This window comes from Rattus norvegicus, chromosome 2, assembly GCF_021556685.1.
Source record: "Rattus norvegicus strain SHRSP/BbbUtx chromosome 2, alternate assembly SHRSP_T2T, whole genome shotgun sequence".
NCBI lineage: Eukaryota > Metazoa > Chordata > Mammalia > Rodentia > Muridae > Rattus > Rattus norvegicus.
In genome coordinates, this window is record NC_141535.1 from 24,716,505 (window position 1) to 24,743,659 (window position 27,155).

The following is a 27,155-nucleotide window of genomic DNA, read 5'->3' on the forward strand; positions in this document are numbered from 1 at the left end:
CTACTTTACTCTTGTCATTTTACATATATTCCAGGTAAATGGCCAGTTCATTCCTATACATGCACACGCCGAGCACCCGTAAAGTGTGATATTACAGGGAGAATATTAACTGAGCTCTGTTATCTGTTATCTGTTCCATTAGTACTTTATCTCCTAGACGTCAACATTTATCACTCTACACCATGATGTGTCTTAACTCCTAAGACCAAACAGAATGTGTCAAGTTAGCCTCCTGCAAAGGATGACTTTTACAAATGGAAGGAGCTCTTCATCAGAGCTGTGAGCAGGAGACAGCTTAGGGCTGCCCTGCTGTGCGCTCACCAGACCTCTACCTCTGTCCCTCCGCCTGATCCCACACGTCCATTCGAATAGTCTGGGACTGGTTACAGTTTTTATCTTACTTAGTCTTAAGGCTTTCCTGTATTTGAACTTTAGACCGCATTCTAATTTTATAAATTATTATTTATATATCATGAGAGTAGATGCATAGAACATTCTAGGACTAAAAAGACTGCTGGAAATACTTTAATTCTGAAAGGTAAAACATTTAGTAATAAACGGCTTATATGAAACTACAACTTAGTATGTTATCTTTTCAGACTCTAGAAATGAAGAAGCTTCTAAATACTATATGCGGAGGCTTGGTCTTTGAATTCAGTTTTTGAAATGTTTTCCTGAACAGAAACAGAAATACTGAATAACTTTAGCCTGCTCATGTTAAGACATAGATACTGTGTACTCCAGTTTGTAGGATCCACCTTACCCAGGATGGGTATAAACTGAGTCTCAGAGTATGGTCACTTGTCCTAGGTTTGTTCCCATAAGTTGGATGAAGTTTAGTTGGTAAATTAGAGATTCACAATAATCTCTAATGAAATCGAGCCATCCTAGCAATGCACTTATGTAAAAAGCTGGGAGTATGAGCTCCCTCTCACAGTATCGTGCTGGGCTTATCTTTCTCCCTTCTTCCTGAAGGGAGCAGAGTTAATGAGGTGCCTACGTGTACCGATGAGCTAAGCTGAGGTGAATTTTGTAGACACTGCGAGGTGGCATAAGCTATGGTTGGCCTCCTTTCTTGAACGGGAGCACTGAAGTGTTGTGACAGGGATATTAGAGGACAGACAGACAGGCAGGGAAAACACAGATTTGTTGGATGTGAGGATGATCACTCATTCTCCTGGCGGGACTAATTTAGACATGTTACACAAAGTGCGCGCGTGCGCACACACACACACACACAAAAGCATGTAACTTACTTAATTCTAGAATTTTCCATTGACCATCTCCAGACACACTGGATGGATGTGACAGGCACACTGAGTTGGCTAGGTGACGTGGACATAGTCTATACCCACCTGCATTCATTGACATGACATCGTGACCCTCACAAATGCCTTAAAACTAAATGAATTTTTAAAAGCAGCTCTTCAGCTACCAGCCCCCTTTCAAGTACTGCTGGTCACACAAAGTTGGTGCCAACTGGAATGGGAATCCGGGCAGGAGACGTCATCTTCACGGTCTTCAGCTCACCCCAGTCTTAGGGAACAGCCAGGTCCTGCTGTTTTCCCAACTTCACCTAACCTCCCATCAAACAACTCTTTCTAACCTTCCTAGGAGATTTCATTTCTATGCTTCTGAGCAGAGATGTGGAACCCATACACCTGGCTGTTTCAGGGTCATTCAGCACATCCTAAATTGATGTGTTCCTTTTTAGGACTCCTTGTCTTTGTAAGAACATGATACAGGAAAAGACAGCAGCATGCTATGGTCTTCTTACGCTGTTTCAAAAATAAACCTAGTGTCCAAAACAACGCTACAATGCATTCATTGTGCAGCACAAGCCCTTGAGCTCGCATTGTCTTACAAGCCTTTTAATGACATTTATCTGTATTCTGTGTGATCATCTGATTAGTGGGGGCATTGCCACTAACCTGTGTGGAGATCAGAGAACACCTTGTGGGACCCAGTTCCCTCCTTCCATCATTGGATCCCAGGAGTTGAACAGATGTTGTCAGGTTTGGCCCTGAGCCCCTTTACCTTACAGTGAACTGACCTTGTGGGTCATGTGTTTCCACTCATTCTACTGAGGTCTTTGCTGCTAAGCCCTTCTATGCTCTGCAGTTTCTGCAAGCAGTTGGAATGTACTTATTATACATAAATAAACTGGATAAGTGATATGCGATGTTGGAAGACCTGCTATTTGGGATTGTAAAGCAGGGCAAGGGAGATGGGTGCCGGGAGGATTGATTTTGAGGTGACTAGAGACATGGGAGCACAAACCAAAGACAGACAGACAGACACACACACACACACACGCACACAGAGAGAGGCAGAGACAGAGACAGAGACAGAGACAGAGAGACAGAGAGAGAAACAGAGAGAGAGAGAAGGACGAAGGGGCAGAGGGGCAGAGGGGCAGAGGGACAGAGGGATAGAGACAGACAGAGACAGGGAGACAAAGAGGCAGAGAGGCAGAGAGACAGAGATAGAGACAGAAAGAGATAGAGAGAGAGACAAAGACAGAAAGAGATGAGAGACAGAGAGACAGAATGACAGAGACAAAGGAGCACAAACCAAAGACAGACAGACAGACAGACAGACAGACACACACACACACACACACACACACACACACACACACACACGGGGGGAACAGCGTGACAGAGGGACAGAGACAGACAGACAGGGAGACAAAGAGGCAGAGAGGCAGAGAAACAGGGAGACAAAGAAGCAGAGAGGCAGAGAGACAGAGACAGAGAAAAAAAGAGACAGAGAGAGACAGAGAGACAAAGACAAAAAAGACACACAGAGAGAAACAGAGAGACAGAAAGGCAGAGAAGCAGAGACAGAGTGACAGAGACAGAGGAGACACAGAGAGAGAGAGAGACAGAGAGAGAGACAGAGAGAGAGACAGAGAGACAGAGGGACAGAGAGACAGAGGGACAGAAACAGAGAGATACAGAGAGAGGTAGGGAGACAGAGAGGCAGAGAGACAGAGACAGAGAGAGACAGAGAGGCAGTGAGACAGAGTGACAGAGTAACAGAGACAGAGACCCGTAGCCACCAAAGGGTCAGCCCTGGACAACTCCTAAGGACAAAGCCTCTGGCTCATTCTAGGAAAAGCAGAAAACCAAGTGAGACTCAAAGACTATATTTCTACCTCGCACTCCACAGTGCCCAGGTTTTAAGGAAATGTGTATATTCTGAAGCAAGCAGTCGACTGGTCCAGCAGATGTCACCTGATGAGGAACGGGGACAGAAAATGTTATACTTCGGATGGGGAAGCATTTTACAGGCCCCTTTAAAGAGCTATTGGTGGTGATGGCTCCTAGGGAAGGGAAACTCAATCTTGTTTTATGGGGGGCGGTGGTTGAGGCAGGTTGCTCACGATCCACATCCCACACCCATGCACATGGGCACACTAATTGGACTTAATGTGTTAGTTAAATTTTTAGAAAAGGACATGAAGCCTACAGTGGAGTGTGTTAGAAACGTTTAGGAGGGACTGGGTGGGAGAGCCGATGTGGATATATTCATTTTTAGTTGTATAATATATAAAATTGTCAAAGAATACATTAAAAACGTGTTTTTAAAGATCAAAAAAGGAAGTCACTTAAGTGCAAGTTTCATTAGAAGCGTGCTCTGTTTCACATAATTAGACACTGTATAAAGTCACTAGCTAGTCATAAATACTCAAACAGAAATATTAACAGTTGAACAAGCCCTACATCCATTTTTATTCATCCATGATTACATATCAAATTCATGCTCCAATATCACTGTCCGGTCTCGATTCCTTTTACTAAAGCCCACAACTGGGTTGGCTAAGAAGAGAGAGGGAATTATGGAAGGTTTTCCCTTTTGAGTGTTGTGGTATTTTGACAGAATGTTAAAGGTGCTTTCCAGTGCCTCTAACAAGACTGGAAGGCTTAGGGTTAAAAAGGCAGCCTTGTTTCTCCTTAGTCTTCCTGGGTTTCTTTATGCAGCTGAGCTGCTGTCTACAGTACCTTTCCCTTCACCTCTGTCATAGAACGAGACCTAGAGGAAGAAATGTGAAAATCGATCAGAATGTGAGTACTCTGGTGATCACTTGTGGGAAGTAACTGATTTTAATAAGATTAAAATAAACTAGAATATGTTTTTAATACAGCCTTACACCATTCAGTTCCGGTTTCCAAGCTGCTCACAGTGGAAGCGAAGTGCCAGGATAGTCCTGTCATGGTTGGGACTTTGTCGGAGAAGCCGACTGAGATGGATGTATAGGTGATTTCCAGGGAGTGAGTACAGGATCTCCCACAATCCCAGCGGGGCAAGGAGAGTAAGAAATGTGGGCAGAAGGGATGATTTTTTTTCCAGAACTAGTTTAGCACGTTTTTATTGGAGTAGTTTAAGGGATAATTTTGAAAATGTGTTTAAAAGGTATATGGAAAGGAGTATGTTTTACAAGCTGGGGTAAATTATTAAAGCAAAGCATTGTTTCTTCATAAATCGTTTCTGTCATTTGAAAATAACTGAAACCATTGGGGCAGGCATCTGACTCAGGGTCTGAGTATGCTTGCCCACTCTTTCTGGGTGTGTGAAAGTTGGAGACATCTGTATCCTAGTTACGAGTAACAGGTCAAGACAGGCACTGTATGGCGTCAGGTCAACTGTCAACTCTGGCAGAAGTCGGTGGAAGGGGCTGGCTTCTTTGCTCTGACCACAGTGTTTGCCACTTGCTCAGAAAATACGAGGTCCAGAGCCTCGCACCCCGTGTCTGGAGCACCCTGTGTCGTGGTGTCAGCACACCTGGTCATCCTTGTTAGGCTTGCAGAGCCTAAGAAAGGAACACAAATGCACGGATGCTCCTAGTACTTGCAGAGCCTCTAGCAAGATGGACCTCTGTGCCTGATCAAAGGAGCGAACCTCAGGTCCTTTGCGTTTCCCAGTCCTAACTCAGTTCCCTCCTCACAAGTCAGAGAAAGATTAAAAACTCCTTTCTCACTGTATCCCCGGGAGGATGATGTGCATATAAAACCTCACACATGCGCACTGAGGACATCTTTCAGTTTCGGTTTTGCAGTCTTGTAAGAAATGCGATCGGCATGCAAAATAAGTAAATAGATAAAACAAGCAAACAAACAAACATTTAAAAATAGTTAAGATGAATACAGACACTGTTCTCTCCTTTCCACGCCTGGCTTAGATTCTGTGGGAGAGCCTGTATTCACTTCCTGGGAATTACCTGTATCTCTCATTCGACCTATTCTCCAACAAAACCCAACCATGGTGGGTCTCTCCCAATTGTTCACTTCCACCGTGAGCAGCTGGAAAAATCGTAGACTCATCTCACTTCAGAACTCTGATCACTGATACTAGAAGACATCCAGGGCCCTGTTGACCCTCTCGGCACCTTTCCTAATGCACACTGACTTGAGTCCAGAACATGGACTTTAGAAACGACCTCCCCACCGGAAGGCGTCACTCTGTATGTAAGCAAGTGTCTTCTCACAGTTCTATCTATGCCCCTTCTGCCTCTGCTTCCTTCTGATCACCAGGGCTGGCCTCTCTCCACATGAACCCAGAACAATCTCTCTTGCCTTTCCTAGTCTCCCCAGTTCTTTCCACTCTCCTGCTCCCAAACTACAGTCTCAGAAGCATCCTCTTCAATCTTTCCCACTCCATCAGACCTTGTAATATTAGGGGACAACTCTGTCCTTGGGTCTCTCTCCTATCTCTACTCCACCAGTTCACCTGTCTCTGGGTTTTCAATGTTCACCAGTAACTCTCACTTCTGCATCTAGTCTTAACCTGGCTTGACCCTAACAGCTAAGTACATATTTGAACTTTTAGCATGACCCTATCGTCTCAAAGTCAGTATCCTTAGAACAGACAAGTCTGCCCCCTGTCCAAGCTAAAGCTCCCTGCTCTACCCCAGCAAATCTAATCACTTCTATGTTAAACGATATTATTAGTATCCGAACACTTTAAATAAATGTAAGAGCTGGAGAGATGGTTAAGAGCACTGACTGCTCTTCCAGAGGTCCTGAGTTCAATTCCCAGCAACCACAGGGTGGCTCACAACCGTCTGTAACGGGATCCAATGCTGTCTCCTGGTGTGTCTGAAGACAGCTACAGTGTACTCATATACATAAGATAAACAAATTTTTAAAATAAAATAAAATGTAATCAACATAATCACCACAACACCAAATCAAACTGCTGTCTTCTTTTATCTGGGTATCAGTCAGTTTCCTGCCTCTCTTCTTTTCTTTACTCTGTCACCAGTCCAGCCTCTCATCTTGTCATGTCTCCTTATGGTGAGCAATTCTGCATATCATAGGAATAACCAGTGTCTCCCAAAGATCTATATGGTTGTGTAGTACTTTATTCTTTAGAAATGTTCACTCTGCCTCCGCCATCACTGCCTCCATGGAATGAATGAAGTTCCTTATCAGCTGTCTCTAGGCTTAGCCATGTAATTCCTCAACAGAATGCTAGCAGGCATGATGCAGCCAAAGGCTTGAAGGGTGTTTTGCAAATGGCCTTGTCCTTTGGCGTCTTTGCCAGTATCCTGAGACACACATAGCAGGGTTGGTAGCTGGTTTAGGAAAAGGAAGAGATATGAGTAATAGAGTAGCTTTATCTAAGGCCACTCCCAAAGGGATGCAGACCCTCTTACTTGAGATCTGCAGAGCTTGCCCAGTCAAGACCTCTGACTCACTAAACAGAGACACTGATGGATACAGCTCAGAAGATTCCTATTACCTACCTGACCTTCTCCAACTAGCTTACCCCCTCACCCTTTTCCAGCCACTTCATAGAGGGGTAGGTGCTATAGTGCTTAACACTTGTTAACAAGGTCTGCATGCCATTTATTTGGGAGGTTAAATAGGGCCATAAAAAGCCCCCTGAATTATAGACTTATTCATTAGTCCTCTGCTTGCTCCTATCTCATAAGTGAACCGATCTCTTGTCAGCCCTTGGGAAAAGCCAGGCTTCTGTTTGTATCAAGGTCATGTAAAATGTACCTTTTCTCATCCCTAAGAATGCCCACCCCACCTCTAGGTTTTCTGTTTCCCATTTTCTAACTTATATACTTTAGCCATTTTTTCTGTCACCCTCAATTAAAATGTAAGCTTTACAAAAGCCAAGATTCCTGCTTTGTTCATTGCTATAACCCCAGTGTTTGTGTACATACCACGTTTTCAATAAATTGTGAATTAAAATAACCCTTCCTCCAACTTCCTCATTTTACTGTTAAAATCTGAAAGTTTTAAGTATATTTGTAACCTTTCTCTTCATGGTGCCAAGCCTCAAATCCTTTTCAAGACCCCTTCAATTCTGGGCCATCAACTGCAGCTGAGGCTGCACTTTCACCAGTGGCCTTCCATGGCCTCTCACAGGGCCAAGCCTCAGCTGCTCTCCATGACCCCTTCATGCCTTCAAAACCAGAACCACCTGGGTGACTCTTACACATTACCAAGTACAGCTGCAACATAAGGTGCAACCTTGGCTATCTCTGGAACATAGCTTCTTTGTGCTCTCGGAAATCACTTCCCAGAAGATTTCACCTCAGTGATGCTGGTCTCTTCTTAATCACCACTAATTTCTTAGCTCCAGCTGACCAGCATCAATTGCCTCAGTAGTCCCTTCTAATTTTCACATGGCTGAAGTTGCCAAGTTCTGCTGCTTGCAGGAGCTGGAACATGCACCCCCCTTCTTCTATTACATTATCACCAGTTTTCTGTTTTCTAACTCCTTCACTGTCTAAGCTCCACTATCCTGGCACTTGCTCTGTAGATTGACCTTGAACTTGAGTTCTGCATGCCTGTCTCGTGGGATTAAAGGTGTGTACCACCACGCCTGGATCTAAATTTAGCTGGATAGAATATTGCTCCAAAGTCCGACTCCCTTAATCTGCTAGCTCCTAGAATACAGGGTTTGGTTCCATTTCACTTCCTGGTGCCCCTTTAATACTCAAACCACACTTCGAAGCAATGATCCTGTTTTGACTGGAGTGGTCAGAGTCACCCTGAAGGGCACCTTCCCACCATTTCAACAGCACACATCATCTCTCTGGTCCTCAAATATGGCAACCTTGTTCTCCCTCCATGGGCTCTGACTGCCTTCCTTCTTCCAAGATGTTCGTCTACATGTATTCATGGTAGTTCTTTTTCTTTTTGTCATTTAGATTTCAGTTAAATCTTCCCAAAAGTTTTCTCTGGATTATGCCATGGGAAGAGGCTCCTAGCAATGACATCATCCATTTATTACCTTCACCTCGCTCATTCACCCACCCACTGGACGTAGGCGAATGGTTCTTTTACGTGGACACCTTTGGGAATCTAGAAATGACTATGCCAGCCCTGCTCTCCTAAGGGCTTCAAAGGAAGTACTGGGTAGGATTTAAATGGAGAAAAGATAGAGCAATGGGATGAAAAGTATCAGGACAGGGAAGGGACCATTTCCTATAGGGCTGCTAGTAGACACTGTGAGCTGGCTGGAGAGCTGAGGGAGGGAGGACACGACCTGGAGCATAGGTGGTGAACACAAAGGACCAAGAAAGGCACTGAGCAAGTTGTCACTGCAGGTGGGCTGCAGGAGTTTGATTCGTCAGTGGAGCGGCCAATTGGAACTGTCTGAGAAAACCGGGGAATGCTCAAGTTACATGTACTCAGGAGCCTGGCACAGAAAGGTACAAGCCATGCTTAGAAATCAGGTGAGCAGAAGTCTAAGAGATAGAATCCTAGTTACGTCTCATGGGGGTCAACAAAACATATTGTTTTTTAAGATTCATTATTTTATGTATGTGAGTGTACTATCTACATGTACACCTGCAGGCCAGAAGGACCACCAGATCCCAGTACAGATGGTTGCGAGTCACCGTGTGGTTGCTGGGAATTGAACTCAGGACCTCTGGAAGAACAGGCAGTGTTCTTAACCACTGAGCCATCTCCCCAGCCCAAAACATCCTGATAACGTACCAGAACATACCTTTCTGATGTCTTCCCCAATCCACCTCCACTCCTTAGGCCTGCTTACTATGACACACGTGGCCTCACTTGTTCATGGCCACAATCCCAGTGCCTGAGAACAAGCAGAGCTTGCCTGCTGGGTGGACAAAGTAAATGTCAAGTTTCTCTGGCATTCCCAGTGGAAGAGCTAGCCCATCACTCCCCCGTCCTACCATCCTTGCCTCCAGGACACTCCTCGCAGCATCTGTGCACTTTTCAAATGCTGCCCTCAACGTCTGTCATTTATTTTTACTGTTTTGGGCGGCAAACTGGCCACCAGCACTGCTGCAGTGAGGACTGTTGGGAGAGCACGCACTTCCCGCAGCTCCCTCCAGGATGCAGGCGATGGTGCTCTAGGTGCTCTAGGGACGTTCACCACTGTCTCACAGAGGAGTGGCTGGCATTTCAAGTGTCGCTCATTCCCGTAAGCTCTGGGATGCTGAGCAATGTTTCGTCATCACGTTTTTCCCTCACTGAAAATAAAAGAGCGGCTCCTATTAAGACTAGAACTGTTGAGCTGTGCAGACGTGAAAACAGAGGCCGTGTTTCTTTTCTTATTTGGTAAATATTTAGTTTTGGAGGCATCAGTAACTAATCACAGCTGCTTCCTCTAGTTACAAATGGATTCAATCAGGTAGAATTTCAGATGAAACTCAGAACCGCCAGTCAGAGGCAGCACAATGGCAGCAGCAGGGCTGGTGGGAATATATGTTAAATATGCATGTATCATCAAGTCAGACAAAGAAGCTAATGGGCCTCTGATTAGTGCTCTAACTCTATTATGGTTATGGTGGTGCTCCCTCCATCTCACCCACTCAGCTACAGCAGGCGCAAACACAGGGGAGACTGACACAGGCTGTCGGCCAGCACCGTCTGAGGAATGCACACCGACTTTCTGACTGGAACGTCTCTCGTGAGAAATCCAAGGAGAGAAAGAGCTGTGACGCCGGAGTGCTCTTCGATTTTAATATTAATAATTTCTAAATCTTTGTATCAAAACTAAACAGATCCCCATTTAACCCTATTAAGACAGTTATTTTGGGTTGGGGATTTAGCTCAGTGGTAGAGCACTTGCCTAGCATTCGCAAGGCCCTGAGTTTGGTCCCCAGCTCCGAAAAAATAAAGATGAAAAGCTCTCAGGGAGAACTTTCCCTCAGGATGGAGACCCTCCAACTCCAAAGACCAGACCGAGACACCACAGGATGCAATCAGCAAGAGGATTTGGTTTATTGTTGGGATACACAGGCACAGGCACCTGCAGGCGCTTCAGTCACTCGGGGGACTGGCGCGCCCCACGGAACCAAGGATGGGCTTTTATAGGATTTTGGGGAGCAGAAGCAAGCATACAGAAGCAGATGCATGGTTACAGGGATATAATTGGTGGATTCTAATATGGCAAGGGTTTAGCCCGGGGGCAAGTTTCCTAGCTACCTTCCAGAAACATAACGGCTGACTCGGCCCCCCAAGGGTTCAGCCCGGGGGCAAGTTTCTTAGCTACCTTCTTGGAACATAACGACTGACTCGGCCCCCCACCAGGGTGTGGGACCTCTCCCGGGGCTTTTTTTCATTGTCAGGTGCTCAACCGAAGTCGTCCTGTTGCCAGGCCTTCAACCAAACACATCCTGCTTGGCAGCTGCTGTGTACTCAGTGTTCTAACCTTTCCCTGAACCAGTCATCTTAAGTACAGCCTTGCAAAATGGCGTTACTGCTGCTAAGCTGGGGTCTTTCAAAGAAAAAAAAAAAAAAACAAAGACAGTTATTTTATTATTTTTGGAAACAATATTGTTTTTAAAGGGACTCCAGAGTGAGATAACAGTGACCAACTCAGCAAAGACAAACAGCTGATATAATTTTATTCAGCACTAAAAATTACAGATTTTGTGACAACATATAAATAAATTTCTATGACAATAAATTGATACTCTGAATTAAGAGCATATAACAAAATATTTATTCACAAGCTGAAATGCATGTGCTTTGTTTAGGGGTCAATTTTGAGTCATAATTTACATTTATAGCAGTGACTGCCACCATCAGGTAGAGGCACTTAGCTGTTTCTAAGTACCATCTGATAAAAAAAGCTCTCAGTCACATTGCCTGAATCTCAGTACTCTGGACCTGGTGCACAGTTATTAGTCTGAAGCCAACCTGGGCTACATAGACTCTGTTTCAAATACAGACAGACACACAGGCACAGAGAGACAGGCAGACAGACCACACACACACACACACACACACACACACACACACACACACACACACACACACGTCTAGAGACTATAATCAATCACTCTGTACTCCTTAATAGACAGACTGCAGGCAGCCTGACCCCCATCAAAGTCAGAGTCGTGTCTCTAATACAAGTTTGCCCCCACACGGGCCAGCTTTAATCTCTAAAGGCCTACTTTGGGAAGTAACCTTGAGATGGTACTTAACAACTGTACCAATTCTTATCAAAAATTAACTACTTTGGGTACTTTTGTTTTAGGTTTCTGTGGTTTGGGCACATCCAGAACATCTTCGTGGTCTGCACTCATTCCCTTTGCCCAGCGACCAACTGTGATGATTCGATCTGTAGAGGGATTTAAGAAAAAAGCAATCAGGATATAAAAACAACAGTAATCAAATGCTTCCCCCTTAGAGTGGTATCGGTTTAGGAAAGGAACTAGTTTTGACAGGAATAATCACAAGGAGAGACGACCCCATCACTGCAGGGAAGGGAGCAATTCTGTAATTGATTAGAACCCTTGATTTCCAAGTATCACAGGCAATTTCTTATCCCAATTAGGGAAATGCAGGAGCTGCTTTGCAATGACGGATTGATGAGAGAGCTCCCTCTCTCCTTCCCTGAGTTCATCACTGTATCAATGATTCCGAGAGCCCGTGAACAGCGAGACTGAGGAGGCATCCGTTTTAAATGCACAGATTCCACCTGCAAAATTATCGAGCATCTGCTTGTCAGTTTTGCCATTCGGGAAGTGGCAATCCTCCCAGGAGGGAGAATTCAAACCCCACTTCATCATTTCAGTCTCACTGCCTACCCCATATAAAGATGATCTCCTTCTAGACAGGATTATAAACAAGGCTGATTTTCACATGAAACATCTGGGCAAGAAAGTAAAACTGGGAGGACTCAGCCGGAGCTGTGCTTTTCCTCCAAGAAGCTCTACTGGGGTGCCTACTGCCTTTCCTTACCTGTATGTATGTACATGGCTCATGTGAGAGTACACATGCACATGTGTGTGCATGTGGAGGCCAGAATGCAGCCAGGTGTCTCTCTATAGCACCACCTGCCTCGATTGAGACAGGGTCTCTCACTGGCCTGGAGCTCAACGAGCAGGTGAGGCTAACTGCCCTGCAAGCCCAGGAATCCACCCCTCCTGCTTCACTGTGCTTGGACTGCAAGACAAATGCACCACAACACGCCCAGCTTGTTCGTCAGCTCTGGGGCCCAACACAGGCTCTCTATCTATTACATCTATCCTGGCAAACGAAGAGAATAATGGTCTCTCCTTCCTCAGAGGTCTGCGGCATGCAGCAGTGAACACTTATAAAGTTCTTAATGATCAAGGCTAATATTTCACTGCAAAAGCTGTACCAGCAGCTGCTGTGTTGATAACACATTTTTAATAAGTTTAACAGCTTTTTACAGTCATTTTGGAGCATGTAAAGCAATGCACAGGAGGACACTCAGGCTTATGAATGTTGAAAATTAATTTTGTATTTGAGTTTTATCTTAGGAATCAATACGGTTTTGCTAAGTAAGAAAATAAGTCCTGGTATAATTAATTTCATTCTGAGCAAACAGGATCGCTTGTAAGATGCCTTTCAGAATAGAGTCCTGCAGCTTACCAGCCTACTTCCCCTGAGAACAGACCTGATGTTCAGGGACTCGGCACTGAGCTGACAGCTCACAGGAAGTGGAAGCAGCTATCCGCAGTCAACAGTGCCTCTATGAGTTGTTACTAATGGAACTCAGTGAGTTCAGAGAGAAACACCCCTTATGAACGGAGGCCTAGGAGCTCACCTGAGTTCTGATTTTCAGGGCAATCTTTCTTAAAATGTTCCACGGAGCCACAGAGTTTACAGCCGCCACCTAGTAAAAGAACAGTCACTGAGTACTGCAGCATCCTGGGAGGGTCTGTGGCACTGTGTTGTGTGATCCCACATCGCTGACCACTGCACAGGTAGTCTGGAAGCAGGGGGGATACCACCACTCCTCTTAGTAATATTCATTTGCCATTCCCGAATTTCAGAACGTTAATGGAACCCAGCTGTTCCTTCCCGTACCTGAGCTCCAGACAGAAGTGGAGAAAAGGAACATGACGGAAGGCACGGAAGTCAAGGGGACCCATGGAGAGTCCAGGTGCAGAGCCTTCACCCGGGAAACAGCTCGTACCAGGTAAATGCTCGCACCTCCAGGGGCCCCCAACAGTAAGCTCCATTGCCCGGCCTGCCGGGTAAGCTGGGGCAGTGACCTACTCAGGCAAATCTGTTTCAGTGTCTTCCCTCTGGCTATCCTGCTAACCTGAAAAAAGACCCGTGTCTGTCTGATTGAAGCACTATTCCGGGATGGTGGTTTCTCCAGCAAGGGTGTTCCACATAATAATCGGACCTTCTCGTGGTCATGCTTGTGTGAAGTGCCTCATCAGAAAATGTCCCCGCGGCACGATAATCTGTCTCCCATGCATCAGATGCGCGTCTCTTGCTTTGTACCAACAATGGCAACAACAACGACAACAAAATACTCTGTCTGGAGAACCAAACAAAGCCATTCTTGCTCACAGGCCAACTTCCCAGGCCCTTCTTCATGCCAAGGTGGAGACAGATGAGGCCCTTGACTAACGCACACACTTTAAAAATGAAGAAGGCCATACCTGAGCAGGATCTAAGGTGCCACTGATTGTGAAGTGTGTCACTACGTCACCAGGCAACAGAGGTGCCAGTCATGTAGGCAGCCGATGGCACGATACATTCTCATTTCAGATATAAAACTGTGAAGACTGAGGGTTGGGGATTTAGCTCAGTGGTAGAGCGCTTGCCTAGCAAGCGCAAGGCCCTGGGTTCAGTTCCCAGCTCCGAAGAAAAGAAAAGAAAAGAAAAGAAAAGAAAAGAAAAGAAAAGAAAAGAAAAGAAAAGAAAAGAAAAGAAGAGGAAAGAAAGAAAAGAGACTGTGAAGACTGAATCTTAGAATCAATAAAACCAAATTTCCTTATCTCCATTTTACAGGTGACAAACTGAAGAAAGGTCAGTTCTAATTAGCAAAGACCTGGAGCTGTGAGGGGTGCTGAGACTGACTCCAAGAGCCACGCATTTCCACTGGACCCTTGCGGAGCAGGACCTCAAGACACAATACAGAGACACAGCAGGCCTCTCCTTAGAAGGCAACAACCCCGCTCCTGCAGGTCTTCAGACACAAGTGCTCACCGCAGGCTCTTAAGACACTAGTGGAGCCAAAGACAAGAAAGTTCATGAAGCCCCATGTCATGAGTAAGGAGAAATTTCAGGAACAAATATCATACCAGGAGAGAACAGCACCCAGCATCGTCTCTAGCAGAATGGTGTGCTAACGGTTACATTAACACATGCCATGGCTTTTCAAACCTACCAATTTGAGACAGAAATCCTCTGCTTCTTCTGAAATTAGACACCCACAGATGCTTAATATTTCTCACAAATAATGCTGAAGCAAGGAGTCTGAGAATCACGCCATGGCTTTTCCTGATTTATGAATGAATCACACTACAGAGCATGAATACTCCAGCACAACGTGGTAAAGGCACTAAGGTTTCATCTTCTCCATGATTTATTAACAAACAAGTAAAATGTATCAGATGGCAATTCTGAGCCATCTGCACCGGTCCAAGTCCTGAGGGTAATGGCACTTACCGTCAGCATAGACTCCTTTGGTGTTATCAGGGCAGGATCTGGACAGATGTCCCATTTCTCCGCAGACAAAACACTTTGCAAAAGGAAATTCGCCTGTAAGAGTCATGCTCTCATTAATTTATTGCATATATGACAAGCTGTATAAGTCACACTCCTTTACAACACTGTAAACAGAAAAGATCTTTTTACTGAGTTGGCTAATGCTCACCTTCCCTCAGCACCAAACAGGAAGACAAAAGAGAACATACCAAGCGCAGGGTCTACGTTAGCTCTGCACTTCGTCATCTCGTGCTCCGTGGACCCGCAGCGGTAACAAATGCCGGTGCCCATGTCCTGACTCTCTAGCACAGCTGGGCAGTCAGCGATTCCATGGCCAGGTTGTCGACAGTGGAAACACACCTGGGGAAGCAAAACATGAGTTTCCACATGGCTACATTACTCTCCTGCCTTTACTAATATTTTATCAAAACTATTTTTATTTTGTATTTTAAAGTTTAAAAGAAAAAGCATCATCAGTATTTTATCTGTAGAAGAAAGTACTTTCCACATTCCCAAAGAGTCAAGTGCCATTTCAATCACAGGGGCTTAAGTGCTTCGTAGACTTAATTCCATGGGTCTATTAATATCAGACACAACATTACAAATGGCTTTGTAGGTGGCAACAGTTCAAGTGAATTGAGCAAGTATGGATCATACATCTTTTACTAAAGACGCCTGCACCAGAAAAGAAAAGGTGTGTTTGGGGAAGGGTCTCGGTAGAAGTCAGACAACAGCTAGTTAGTCCTTGTATTTTTAAATTTCGGGGCTGAATGAAGCTGGGTTCTGTGTTTGCACTGTGATTCAGATCACAAGATAGGAGCTATCGGGGGAGGTCAAGCAGTGTAAGCGGCGGGTTACAACAGCTGAGTGGAGCCAAGGTTTGTCAGTGCTGGGAGGCACCGATGCATCATTAAAATGTGGGTAAGAAAGTGTGGCACCTGAGATCCAGTGTTAAGGACCGCACCGAGATGCACTCCACTCACCTACCTGGCAAGGGCAGGTCCACAGTCACTAACAAGAACAGGAAGGTCAAGAAACCACTAGAACACCTGTCTGCTCACATAAACAGAACAGTCAAACACCTTGAAAGAAAAAAACCTATCAAAAAGAAAAGGTCAAGTCATCACTGGCCAAATCCTGTTAAAGAAAATCTCCTCGAAATGGGGGCTCTGACATAACATGAACAGGTTTATGCAGGCCAACTGCTTCAAAACATGAAGGCCATGAGAATCCAGCATACTTAGTACTGCCTGGTTCTGCTTCAGGCCCAACATGGCGGGGGTTTCCTGGAATTTCTGAGTACCAGGAAGTGATGGCCCATGTTTTGTTCAGTGGAGTGTGGGACTAGTTGGAAGACAAGTGTAAGTGAGGTCACAGCCTATCTGGTGAGGACAGAAGGCTGAAGGCCTGGCAGTTCACAGGAAGAACAGCTATCTTATCTAACTGTCTAACTGCTTATCTAACTGTCTAACTGCTTGCGTTCTCTAATGGAGTGATTAGCTGGAAGGGAATTTGGAGACTATGTAACAGTTGGCTGTCATTGGCTCCAAACAGTATTACGTGGGGGTCAGAGCTATAATCAGAGGGAAGTTATAAAAGTTATAAATATTAAGATGCTAAAAGAGCAATTAAGTAAACTACGGAAAAGGGAATCTATCTTACGTTGATTCCAGGACATGCCAGTAACACAGCAAAGGATGTGGACCTTTATTCGCTACAGTGACACTGAGACACTTCACTGACTACAGGAGGAGCTGGGGATTCAGAGCATCCCTCAGACTACATGACTTCCAAAACCAGGGCTCTGCTGAGAACTGTGGAGGCCAGGTGTGGTGGCACATGCCTGCAACTCCAGTACATGGGAAGTACGGGCAGAAGGCTACCGGGTCAGCCAGAGCTACATTACAAGACCCCATCTCAAAACAAACAAAACACCCCAACAAAACAGCCCTAGTGACTCTAACAATTCACTTCACATTTAGGTGGAAAATGGTCAAAAGGCAGCAGATTGGCATTTAAACCATGAGCAAGTATGACAGGACTTATCAGAAGCTACGAAAACCATTATCACTAATTTGTGTTTTATTAAAAAAAAAAAAAACAAACCACTATTTTCTTACATTGAAAAGACTTTTTAAAAGTTTATACACTAATTGGTATTATGATCACCTATACCCATTTTCAAAAAATTTTAACTGCTCATACACAATAAAAACGGGGAATTAGGTCTGGACAGACAGTTTGGATATTAAGAGCACTGGGTGATATTCCAGAGGACCCAGGTTCAATTCCCAGCACCCACAACAGGGAGTGGGAGCTCACTACTGTCTGTAACTTCAATTCCAGGGGAACTAATGCCCTCTTTTTGGCCTCTTGGGCAACCAGGCACACAAACTGGATATGCAAGCCATACACCCAAACAAAAATAAACATTTATATTACCCAATACACCCTAAAGTAAAAATTTATTCAACCAACAGCCAGATATTATGTGAATAGTCTAAATTGAAAATTTCCATCTGTTCTCTTCCCTCAGAAATGGGGAGGATTTGTGAGTTCCAGAGGGGTTGAGGACACCAGGACCACTGAACCAATTAAACAGGGTTCACATGGGCTCCTACTGGCTGAAGTGGCAAGCACAGGGCCTGCATGGTTTACCCCAGGTCCTGTGCCTATGCTGTGGCCATCAGCTTGGTGTTTCTGTGGGACTACTAAGAATGGGAGTGGGTGTGTCTGACTCTTTCCCCTATTGGGCTACCTTGTCCAGTCTCAATAGGAGGGCTTTTGTCTTGTCTTATTGTATCTTGTTTTGCTGTGTTTGGTTGTTATCTCTTGGAAGCCTAGTCTTTTCTGAAGGAAAATGGGGGAGTGGATAGAGGAGAGGGGACTGGGAGGAGTGGAGGGAGTGGAAAATGGGGGAAGAATCTATTTGCAATAGTATTAACAATAATGATAATTTTTAAAGAAGTAAATCAGGTAGAATGTTAGTGTTCAGGGTGTGGTGGCCCACACACTGTTTAATTCCAGCACTCAGGAAGCAGAGGTAGGCAGATCTCTTTGAGTTCAAGGCTAGTGGGTCTACATAGACAGATCCAGGTCACTCAAGGCTCAAAGTGAGACCCTTTCTCAAAATATAAAACAAAACAAAAACCCAAAGATAAGGGAGAAGGTGAATGAAATGTGCTTTCAAAAACATCTTTCTGGGCTGGAAAGACGGACCAGACAGTAAAGTGCATGCCACACATTCGTGACACCCTGAATTCAAGCCTTAGACACCATGTGAAAAAGTCAAGTATGGCAAAGCACACTTAGAATCCTAACTCTGGAGAAGCACATGGGCTACTGGCTAGCCTGTATAGTCTAACTAGAAAGTTCCAGGACAGTGAGAGACAGCAAAAGACCCCATCAAAACAAGGGATGGTGTCTGAGGAATGACAGCTCGCACACACATGCGCGTGCACGCACACACACTTGCCTGCTTGCACATATGTGCACCACATACAAATGGCTTGTGCCTAGGTACAGTGGCCCACAGCTATATCCCATTTCCAACAGGAGGGTTGCTATACTCTTAAAGCCATAGTTAAGTGCTGGCTCTGCAGGGGAAGTCACAGTGCCCAGCCTCTCCCAATCTGGGAAGTTCCCTGCCTTACCTTCTAACATTTATCATTGTGATACACATTTCTTAAAGATTCCTGAGTTTTCATGTAGAGAGGGTTACAGGGCCTCCTTGTGAACAAATATTTTATACATTATAACAAAAGAACATCTATCTATTCCTTCCAAGTACTGGAATCATCTTTAACTTGGGGTATCTAGTAGTTGTTTTCAACAGCTACTTGCAAAGGTATTACCATAAGACGGTGGCAGGGCAAACCCAGGTTTTGAATTCAGTCTGACTGTCATCTCTAGCACGGACCAAGTGGCTTTTGTTACTTAACCTGGACAGACTTTTACCGTGTTTTCTGCCTGCTGTATGGGAATACTATCGTGTGCAATGTTGTTTTAACAATACTATCACGTGTGTAATGCTATGACAACTAAACAAGTACACTGTGTGTGCACATGTGCTAAGAAAGAACAAACCTTTAAAAGCTGCACTAGGGCTGCACCAATTGGGCTCTGTTAAAACACGCACTGTGTGAAAAGATGAATACTTTCTAGTCACACAAAGAAGTAACACACAGACATGAGCTCACCATTGCATTCTTCTTTGCTGCCTGTCTCTTTAGCCGCCTTCCTTCCCGCCGGCTGTCCTTCTTTAAGGCCACTGCAATTTCTTCCCTTACTTCTCTGCTGTCGGCTGCTATCAGCTGTCCATTGTGAAGCACCTGTGAGCTCTGCTTCAGGTATTCCATGAACCCATTCACATCTTCATTCAAATACTCTTTTTTCTTTTTGTTCTTCTTGTGTTTTGCCTGAGGTGCGTCGTTTCTAAGGGACAGCCCACTGACTTGACATCGCTTATGATTTGAAGGGTTTTGGTTTGCTCCCTCTGCAGAGCCCTTCTTCATGTCCTCCCATGATGTTGCTGACAAGGGTCTCTTACTATTTGAAGTTGTAACTCTAGCCCACCTGGTCATGGCTGGATCAGAGGTACTTAACTAATCTGTAAGGTAAGAGCAAATAGTAATTAATTAATTAAAAATTGAAGATATACAGAGAGGTCATTACTATCAAATATACTCATGTTTTAAACTTTAAACCATTAAAACTCTTCATTTAGATGGGCACAGAACACATGGTATGTTGTGTAGACATTTCTCTAAAGTAATTTTGGCATTGATCAGAGAGGTTACATTTCAGTTGAAGAAAATAACATATGCTTGCTTAAAACTAGAAAGTATTTTGCCAACAAATGAGTTTTAAATAGCAATCTTATATAAATACGTAAACAGTCATCTCAAATCATGCTGTTTTCCTAATCATTTCTTTTCCTACCTTTAAACCCCAGTCTACTTTCTCCCAATCTGCTTGCACAGTTTGCCATTTCAATGCAGCAACTTACAAAGCACATTAGTAAACATACAAAAGTCTCGTCTGTCTTTTCCCTGTAGATGTATAAAGGCACTCTATAAAGTGTCTGCAGTCACATGACAGTCCAATGGTTTTAAATCAGTTTCAATGATCTCATTTTAGTGATTCAAACTGTAAAACAAACTTCATATTAAGAAACCTTGTTTGTGTACCCTTAATAAATATGCATAAAGAGGTTTTCATTTAGAGTATAGATGTGAGCATATTTTTAAAGGAGTGTATTTTAAGATGAATTATTTGGCTCCAACATAAAATTGAGTATTTTACTTTGCATGCAACCTAGCAATTCGGAGAACGGTTTCTTTTTCTTCTTCAGTGAATGAATACACCAGACACAATCAAAGGATGATTCCAACTATGGAGTTGCCACTTTCAGGGCAGCATCCTGCGTGCCAGGCAACTTAAAGCCTTGGCACCAGCACTCTGCAGCATGCCTTCAGGGCCGGTGAGTGACGCTGTAAGACACTTTACAGTGTACTGGTCCCGGGTCACCAAGAGGGCGGGTCTTCCTCCCGCACACCGGGGATGTGAGGCTCAGGGTGTCAGGAGGGTGACACGGGATGGCTGGACAGCCCCGGTGCTCCCGCACGCGCGGCATCGCTTCTCTACATTCGCCCGGGCAGCGCGTCCCGCGGGCACCCTAGTAGGCCTGCGAGGCTCCCAACTGCGGAGCCGGGCGATCCGACTAGCTCCCGGGCTCTATCCTCGTGAGCTCCCGCAGGAGTCCGGCTCCAGCCGGCCAAAGTAGCACAGCGGCCCGCACACCTTAACCGGTGGTGGCCATGTAGCTCCTTACCCCGTCTGAATCCTCCAGAGCAGCTGAGACAACGAGCCAGAGAAGCCCAGACCCGGATGAAGGCGCGGCCATGGAGACCGGAAGTGCACCTTTCCCTACGCGTCACTTCCGGCGAAGCCAGGGAAGCGTGTGGTGTTTATGGGTCTTAGGCTGCGGAAAGTGACTTGTACAAGTTTGTGGGTCGCATAGTGTTTGCAGGGCTCTGCACTGGACTCCCGGGAAACAAAGATGATGAGCGCTTAGTCTGTGCCTAAGTTCTCCGAGAATGTGTAGCCTAGCGGGAGAGATAGACGAAAGGACTTTTAGGAGTAAGGTCTTCCTTACAGTGTCTTTTGAACTGTCCTTTAAAAATTCAAATGTAGTGAAATTGGCTCTAGGAGAGAGCCGAGGTCAGCCCAGTAGGAGTGTCACTGAGCTACAAGTCTGAAAGACCTTTGGAGCGCCTATTGGTTCTGAGCGGCACTTCAGGATTACCCTGGCTGAAGCTCATTGAACATTCACACTTTGTGGCCAGGGTTCGGTTTTCAAGAACATTCTAGTCCTCCGTCCTATTAGTTCCCCCCGGAAACCACTCCCAGTTATGTTCAGTGAGAAACCGCATGGTCATACGTTTAGTCCTCCATCAGGTCCTATCCATTTTGCCTTTTTAAATATTGATCTCCTTCCTCGGGCCCTTCTGTTCTTCTTTGTCTCTACTGACTGTCCTGTCCCTTGTCTCAGCTTTCACTGTGTTGGCCCGAATTCCTGCAGCTGATCTGGGCAGACGTTTTTGCCCCGTGCATAAATTATTTTCCACAAGTGAACTTTGAAAACGTAAGTCAGACCGCCAAATCAAATTGGTGCCTTCCTGCTTAAAACCTTTCCATCTTCTCTCACTGCTGGGATGGTAGTCAAACTCTGGAGCAGGTGTTACAATCTTTGTCCTATTTGAACTCTGTACAAAAGGGCCTTCCCCCATTTTCTTAAGTAGTTGCCGTACTTGTTTAGCACCAGGAGTACATATGCTGTTCTGCTTGCATAATACTCCGGTTTCTTCAATTATGTTCTGTTTCAAGACTTTCAAGATTTTATTCTTATCTAAGCCTCTCAAGCATCCTCTCCTGCTAGATAGTATGACAGGCCATGCTTTGTGATACTTTTCACAACGGATTATATAATAAGTTTTACTGTATCCTGATTGCCTCTCACATAACTGTTTTCCGTTCCTTACTATATCAGTTAGCTGGATAAAGAACTAAGGTGGGCCCAGTTTTCCTTAAAAGGAAAATGTCAGAACAATACTGTGATTTGGTATAGTAAATACCACAAATATTCCACAAAGTTTAAAAATACAAGAAACAGTTCTCTAGCTGTTGGGAAATGAACTGCTTAAAGATGGGTGACGGGGGGTGTCGTTGTGCATGCCTTTAATCCCAGCACTCCTGAAGCAGAGGCAGGCAGATCTCTGTAAGTTTGAGACCAGCCTGGTCTACAAATCGAGCCCCAGGATAGACAGGGCTATACAGACAAACGTGTCTCAAAAAACAAAACAAAGATGTGCGATAATGCCCTCTTATATTATAACTTAGTGACCTCAGCTAGCTGACTCCAAATTACTAACATTTCAATTCAGTGTGAGGTTTTATTTTCTGTGGGTTCCTAGCCTTGAACACTAGATGGCGAATTCAATAAAACTGTCCTTTTTTTTTTTTTTCTTGGATATTTTCATTATTTACATTTCAAGTGTTATCCCCTTTCCCGGTTTCCCCTCCAGAAATCCCATCCCATCCCATTCCCCCACCCCCTGCCTTCATGAGGGTGCTCCCCCACCCATCCGCCCACCCACCCCCTCCCACCTGTACACCCTTCGATTCCCTGCACTGGGGCATCCAGCCTTCACAAGACCAAGGGCGACTCCTCCCATTGATGCCTAACAAGGCCCATCCTTTGCTACATATGTGGCTCGAGCCATGGGTCACTCCATGTCTACTCTTTGATTGGTGGTTTAGTCCCTGGGAGCTCTGGGGGTATCTGGTTGATGTTGTTCTTCCTATGGGGTTGTAAACCCCCTCATCTACTTCAGTCCTTTCTCTAACTTGTCCATTAGGGACTCAGTACTCAATGGTTGACTGCAAGCATCAGCCTCTGTATTTGTCATGCTCTGATAGAGCCTCTCAGGAGACAGCTATATCAGGTTCCTGTCAGCATGCAACTTTTGGCATCCCTAATAGTGACTAGGTTTGGTGGCTGCATGTAGAATGGATCCCAATGTGTGGCAGTCTCTGGATGGCCTTTCCTTCAGTCTCTGCTCCACACTGTCTCCATATTGCCTCCTGTGAGTATTTTGTTCCCCCTTCTAAGAAGTACTGAAGCATCCACACTTTGGTCTTTCTTTCTCCTTGAGCTTCATGTAGTCTGTAAATTGTATCTTGGGTATTCCAAGATTTTGGGTAAGTACTTACAATGTATGTTCTTTTGTGATTGGGTTACCTCACTCAGGATAATATTTTTTAGACCCATCCATTTGCTTAAGAATTTCATGAAGTCATTGCTTTTACTAGCTGAGTAGTACTGCATTGTGTAAACGTACCACATTTTCTGTATCCATTCTTCTGCTGTAGGGCATCTGGGTTCTTTCCAGCTTCTGGCTATTATAAATAAGGCTGGTATGAACATAGTGGAACATGTGTCTTTGTTATATGTTGAAGAATCTTTTGGGTATATGCCCAGGAGTGGTAGAGCTGGGTCCTCAGGTAGGACTATGTCCAGTTTTCTGAGGAACTGCCAGACTGATTTCCCGAGTGGTTGTACCAGCTTGCAATCCCACCAATAATGGAGGAGTGTTCCTCTTTCTCCACATCCTCACCAGCATCTGCTGTGACCTGAGTTTTTGATCTTAGATATTCTAAGATCTACCTCACTGGTGTGAGGTAGAATCTAAGGGTTGTTTTGATTTGCATTTCCCTGAAGACGAAGGAAGTTGAACATTTCTTTAAGTGCTTCGTGGACATTTGATATTCCTCAGCTGAGAATTCTTTGTTTAGCTCTGTACCCCAATTTTTAACAGGGTTATTGGATTCTTTGGAGTCTAACTTCTTGAGTTCTTTATATATATTAGATATTAGCCCTTTATCAGATGTAGGATTGGTAAAGATCTTTTCCCAATCTGTTGGTTGCCATTTTGTACTATTGGCAGTGTCCTTTGCCTTACAGAAGCTTTGCAATTTTATGAGGTAATATTTGTTGATTCTTGATCTCAGAGCATAAGCCACTGATGCTCTGTTCAGGAAATTTCCCACTGTGCCTATGTGTTCAAGGCATTTTTCCACTTTTTCTTCTATTAGTTTGAGTGTATCTGGTTTGATGTGGAGGTCCTTGACCCACTTGGACTTGAGCTTTGTACAAGGTAGTAAGAATGGGAGAGCTGAAAAGCCAGCTGCCAGGAACAACTACACACTTGAGAGTAAAAAGTTGGTAAAACCAACTTTTCTGCTCCAAGTGACCTGCCTGGTAGACTCAGGACACACAAAGGCAGAAGTCCTCTGGGACTTTATCTTTGAGTTTGTTTATATAGTGGATTATGTTGATGGTTTTCCGTATATTGAACCATCCCTGCATACCTGGGATGAAGCCTCCTTGATCATGATGGATGATCATTTTCATGTGTTCTTGGATTTGGTTTGTGAAAACTGTCTTAAGTATTTTTGCATTGATATTCATAAGGGAAATTGGTCTGAAGTTCTCTTTCTTTGTAGGGTCTTTGTGTGGTTTAGGTATAAGCGTAATTGTTGTTTCAAAGAATGATTGGTTCGTGTTCCCTCTGTTTCTATTTTGTGGAATAGTTTGAAGAGTATTGGTATTAGAGCTTCAAAGAAGGTCTGATGGAATTTTGCACTAAATCCATCTGGCCCTGGCTTTTTTTTTTTTTTCTGCTTCTCTTTCTTTAGGGGTTATGCTACTATTTAGATGGTTTGTCTGAATCTGATTTAACTTTGGTACCTGGTATCTGTCTAGAAAATTGTCAATTTCCTCCAGATTTTCCAGTTTTGTTGTTCCAGGCTTTTGTAGTAGGATCTGATAAATTTTTTTAAATTTCCTCAGTTTCTGCTGTTGTGTCTCCCTTTTTATTTCTGATTTTGTAATTTGGATACTGTCTCTGTGCCCTTTGGGTAGTCTGGCTAAGGGTTTATCTATCTTTTTGCCAAAAGAAGAGAGCCACACAAACATAATTCCACCTCTAACAACAAAAATAACAGAAGCAACAATCACTTTCCTTAATATCTCTTAACATCAATGGACTCAATTCCCCAATAAAGAGACATAGACTAACAGAATGGATACATAAAGAGGACCCAGCATTTTGCTGCATACAGGAAACACACCTCACTGAAAAAGACAGACACTACTTCAGAGTAAAAGGCTGGAAAAACAATTTTTCAAGCAAATAGTCCCAATAAACAAACTCGAGTAGCTATTTTACTATCCAATCAAATCGATTTTCAATCAAAAGTTATCAGAAAAGATAAGGAAGAACATTTTATACTCATCAAAGGAAAAATATACCAAGATAAACTTTCAATTCTGAACATCTATGCTCCACATGCAAGGGCACCCACATTCATAAAAGAAACTTTACTAAATCTCAAAGCACACATTGCACCTCACACAATAATAGTGGGAGACGTCAACACCCCACTCTCATCAATGAACAGATCATGGAAACAGAAACTAAACAGAGACACAGTGAAACTAACACAAGTTGTGAACCAAATGGATTTAACAGATATTTATAGAACATTTCATCTTAAAACGAAAGAATCTACCTTCTTCTCAGCACCTCATGGTACCTTCTCCAAAATTGACCAGATAATCAGTCACAAAACAGTCCTCAGAAGATATAAGAAGATTGAAATAATCCCTTGCATTTTATAAGGTCACCATGGACTAAGGCTGGTCTTCAGTAACAACAAAAATAACAGAAAGCCCACATACACATGGAATCTGAACAATGCTCTACTCAATGATAACTTGGTCAAGGAAGAAATAAAGAAATTAAAGACTTTTTAGACTTTAATGAAAATAAAGGCACAATATACCCAAACTTATAGTACACAATCAACACAGTGCTAAGAAGAAAACTCAGTTCTGAGTGCCTCCAAAAAGAAACTGGAAAGAGCATATACTAACAGCTTGACAGCACACCTGAAATCTTTAGAACAAAAAGAAGCAAATGCACCCAAGAGGTGTAGACAGCAGAAAATAATCAAACTTAGGACTGAAATCAATCAAGCAGAATAAAAAGGAACTATACAAAGGATCAGTAAAACCAGGAGCTGTTTCTTTGAGAAAATGTGTCCTTTTAATGCTAAATTTCCTTGAAGATATGATTTCTGGAAGTGAGGGAACTCTTCTGTTTTAATGAACATTAGTAGTTGATTAAGTAAATCATATATTAAGTCCTTTGGGATGCATGAGGAAACATTAGTATTCTTACTATTAATAGCTACTATTTACTGAGTATGTCTACCTGGTATCCTGGGAGATAGCCATTGCTTTCTTCTTTGAACAATTAGGAAATAAGCTGTGAAAGCTAATGTCACTCAAGGTCACACAGGCAGTAAGGAACAAAACTTTGAACTGATCTGTCTGTAGTTGTGTACTCTGCTCCTCTGAAATACTGCAGAGCGTTGACTACTTGAACTCACTTTACATAGGCTTTATCGATTCACCCAAGCCAATGTAAGACTCTTGGGGTATACTACTTATAATTCAAAAGACTGTATTTTTATTCTATTTCTCTTTTACTTATTGATATATTATAAATATATCATTTGATGACAAAATATACATTCAAAAACTGTTAAGTGAGGAGCCGAGGGTTTCATTATCAAGGGACATGCTTCATTTTTTATATTGTAAAACATCTGTATTCATCAGTGCTCTCTAGAGGAACAGAACTGAGTGGAAAAAAATATATATGTAATATATATGATAAAGGAGTGTTTGAGAATTACTTTATATATATGGAACTTACTATGCAACTCACACTGGACTTGAACTTACACACACACACACACACACACACACACACACACACACACCTCCCAATCCTTTAAAAAATCAAGATTAATTATACAATCATCAGACTGAAAGAGTGTACCCCTAAACGGGGAGCTGCGTCTCTCGCTCCGATCACGGGGTGAGGTGCCCCCAGGAATCACGAGTAGCCGGTCTTGATGTAACAGCAAGAGGTAGCTTTATTAACAAGATCCCTATTAGCGGGATCCCGGGTCGATATGTATCTCACACAGGAGACAGAGGAATCGACCCCGAGCTTCCAAACTCGGGGGTTTATATAGGGGAGGTTAGGGGCATTCTCGAGGTTACACATGATTGGTCATTTCAAATGGTGCACAGTT

General features: G+C 43.9%; 1 protein-coding gene across 4 annotated transcripts; it reads right to left on the minus strand.

The window, feature by feature from the left end:
* Positions 1–10,199: 10,199 nt before the first annotated feature.
* Zcchc9 (zinc finger CCHC-type containing 9) lies at positions 10,200–20,844 on the minus strand. Of its 4 annotated transcripts, XR_015662288.1 has the most exons (7): positions 20,758–20,844; positions 19,124–19,533; positions 15,134–15,284; positions 13,874–14,978; positions 13,525–13,749; positions 13,024–13,092; positions 10,833–11,568 (listed from the first exon to the last, which is right to left on the minus strand). XR_015662288.1 is itself a non-coding variant. In NM_001013156.3 (6 exon segments), coding segments are annotated over 5 exon segments (816 nt in total). In that variant the 5' UTR covers positions 19,508–19,533; positions 20,758–20,844; the 3' UTR covers positions 10,725–11,449.
* Positions 20,845–27,155: the final 6,311 nt, after the last annotated feature.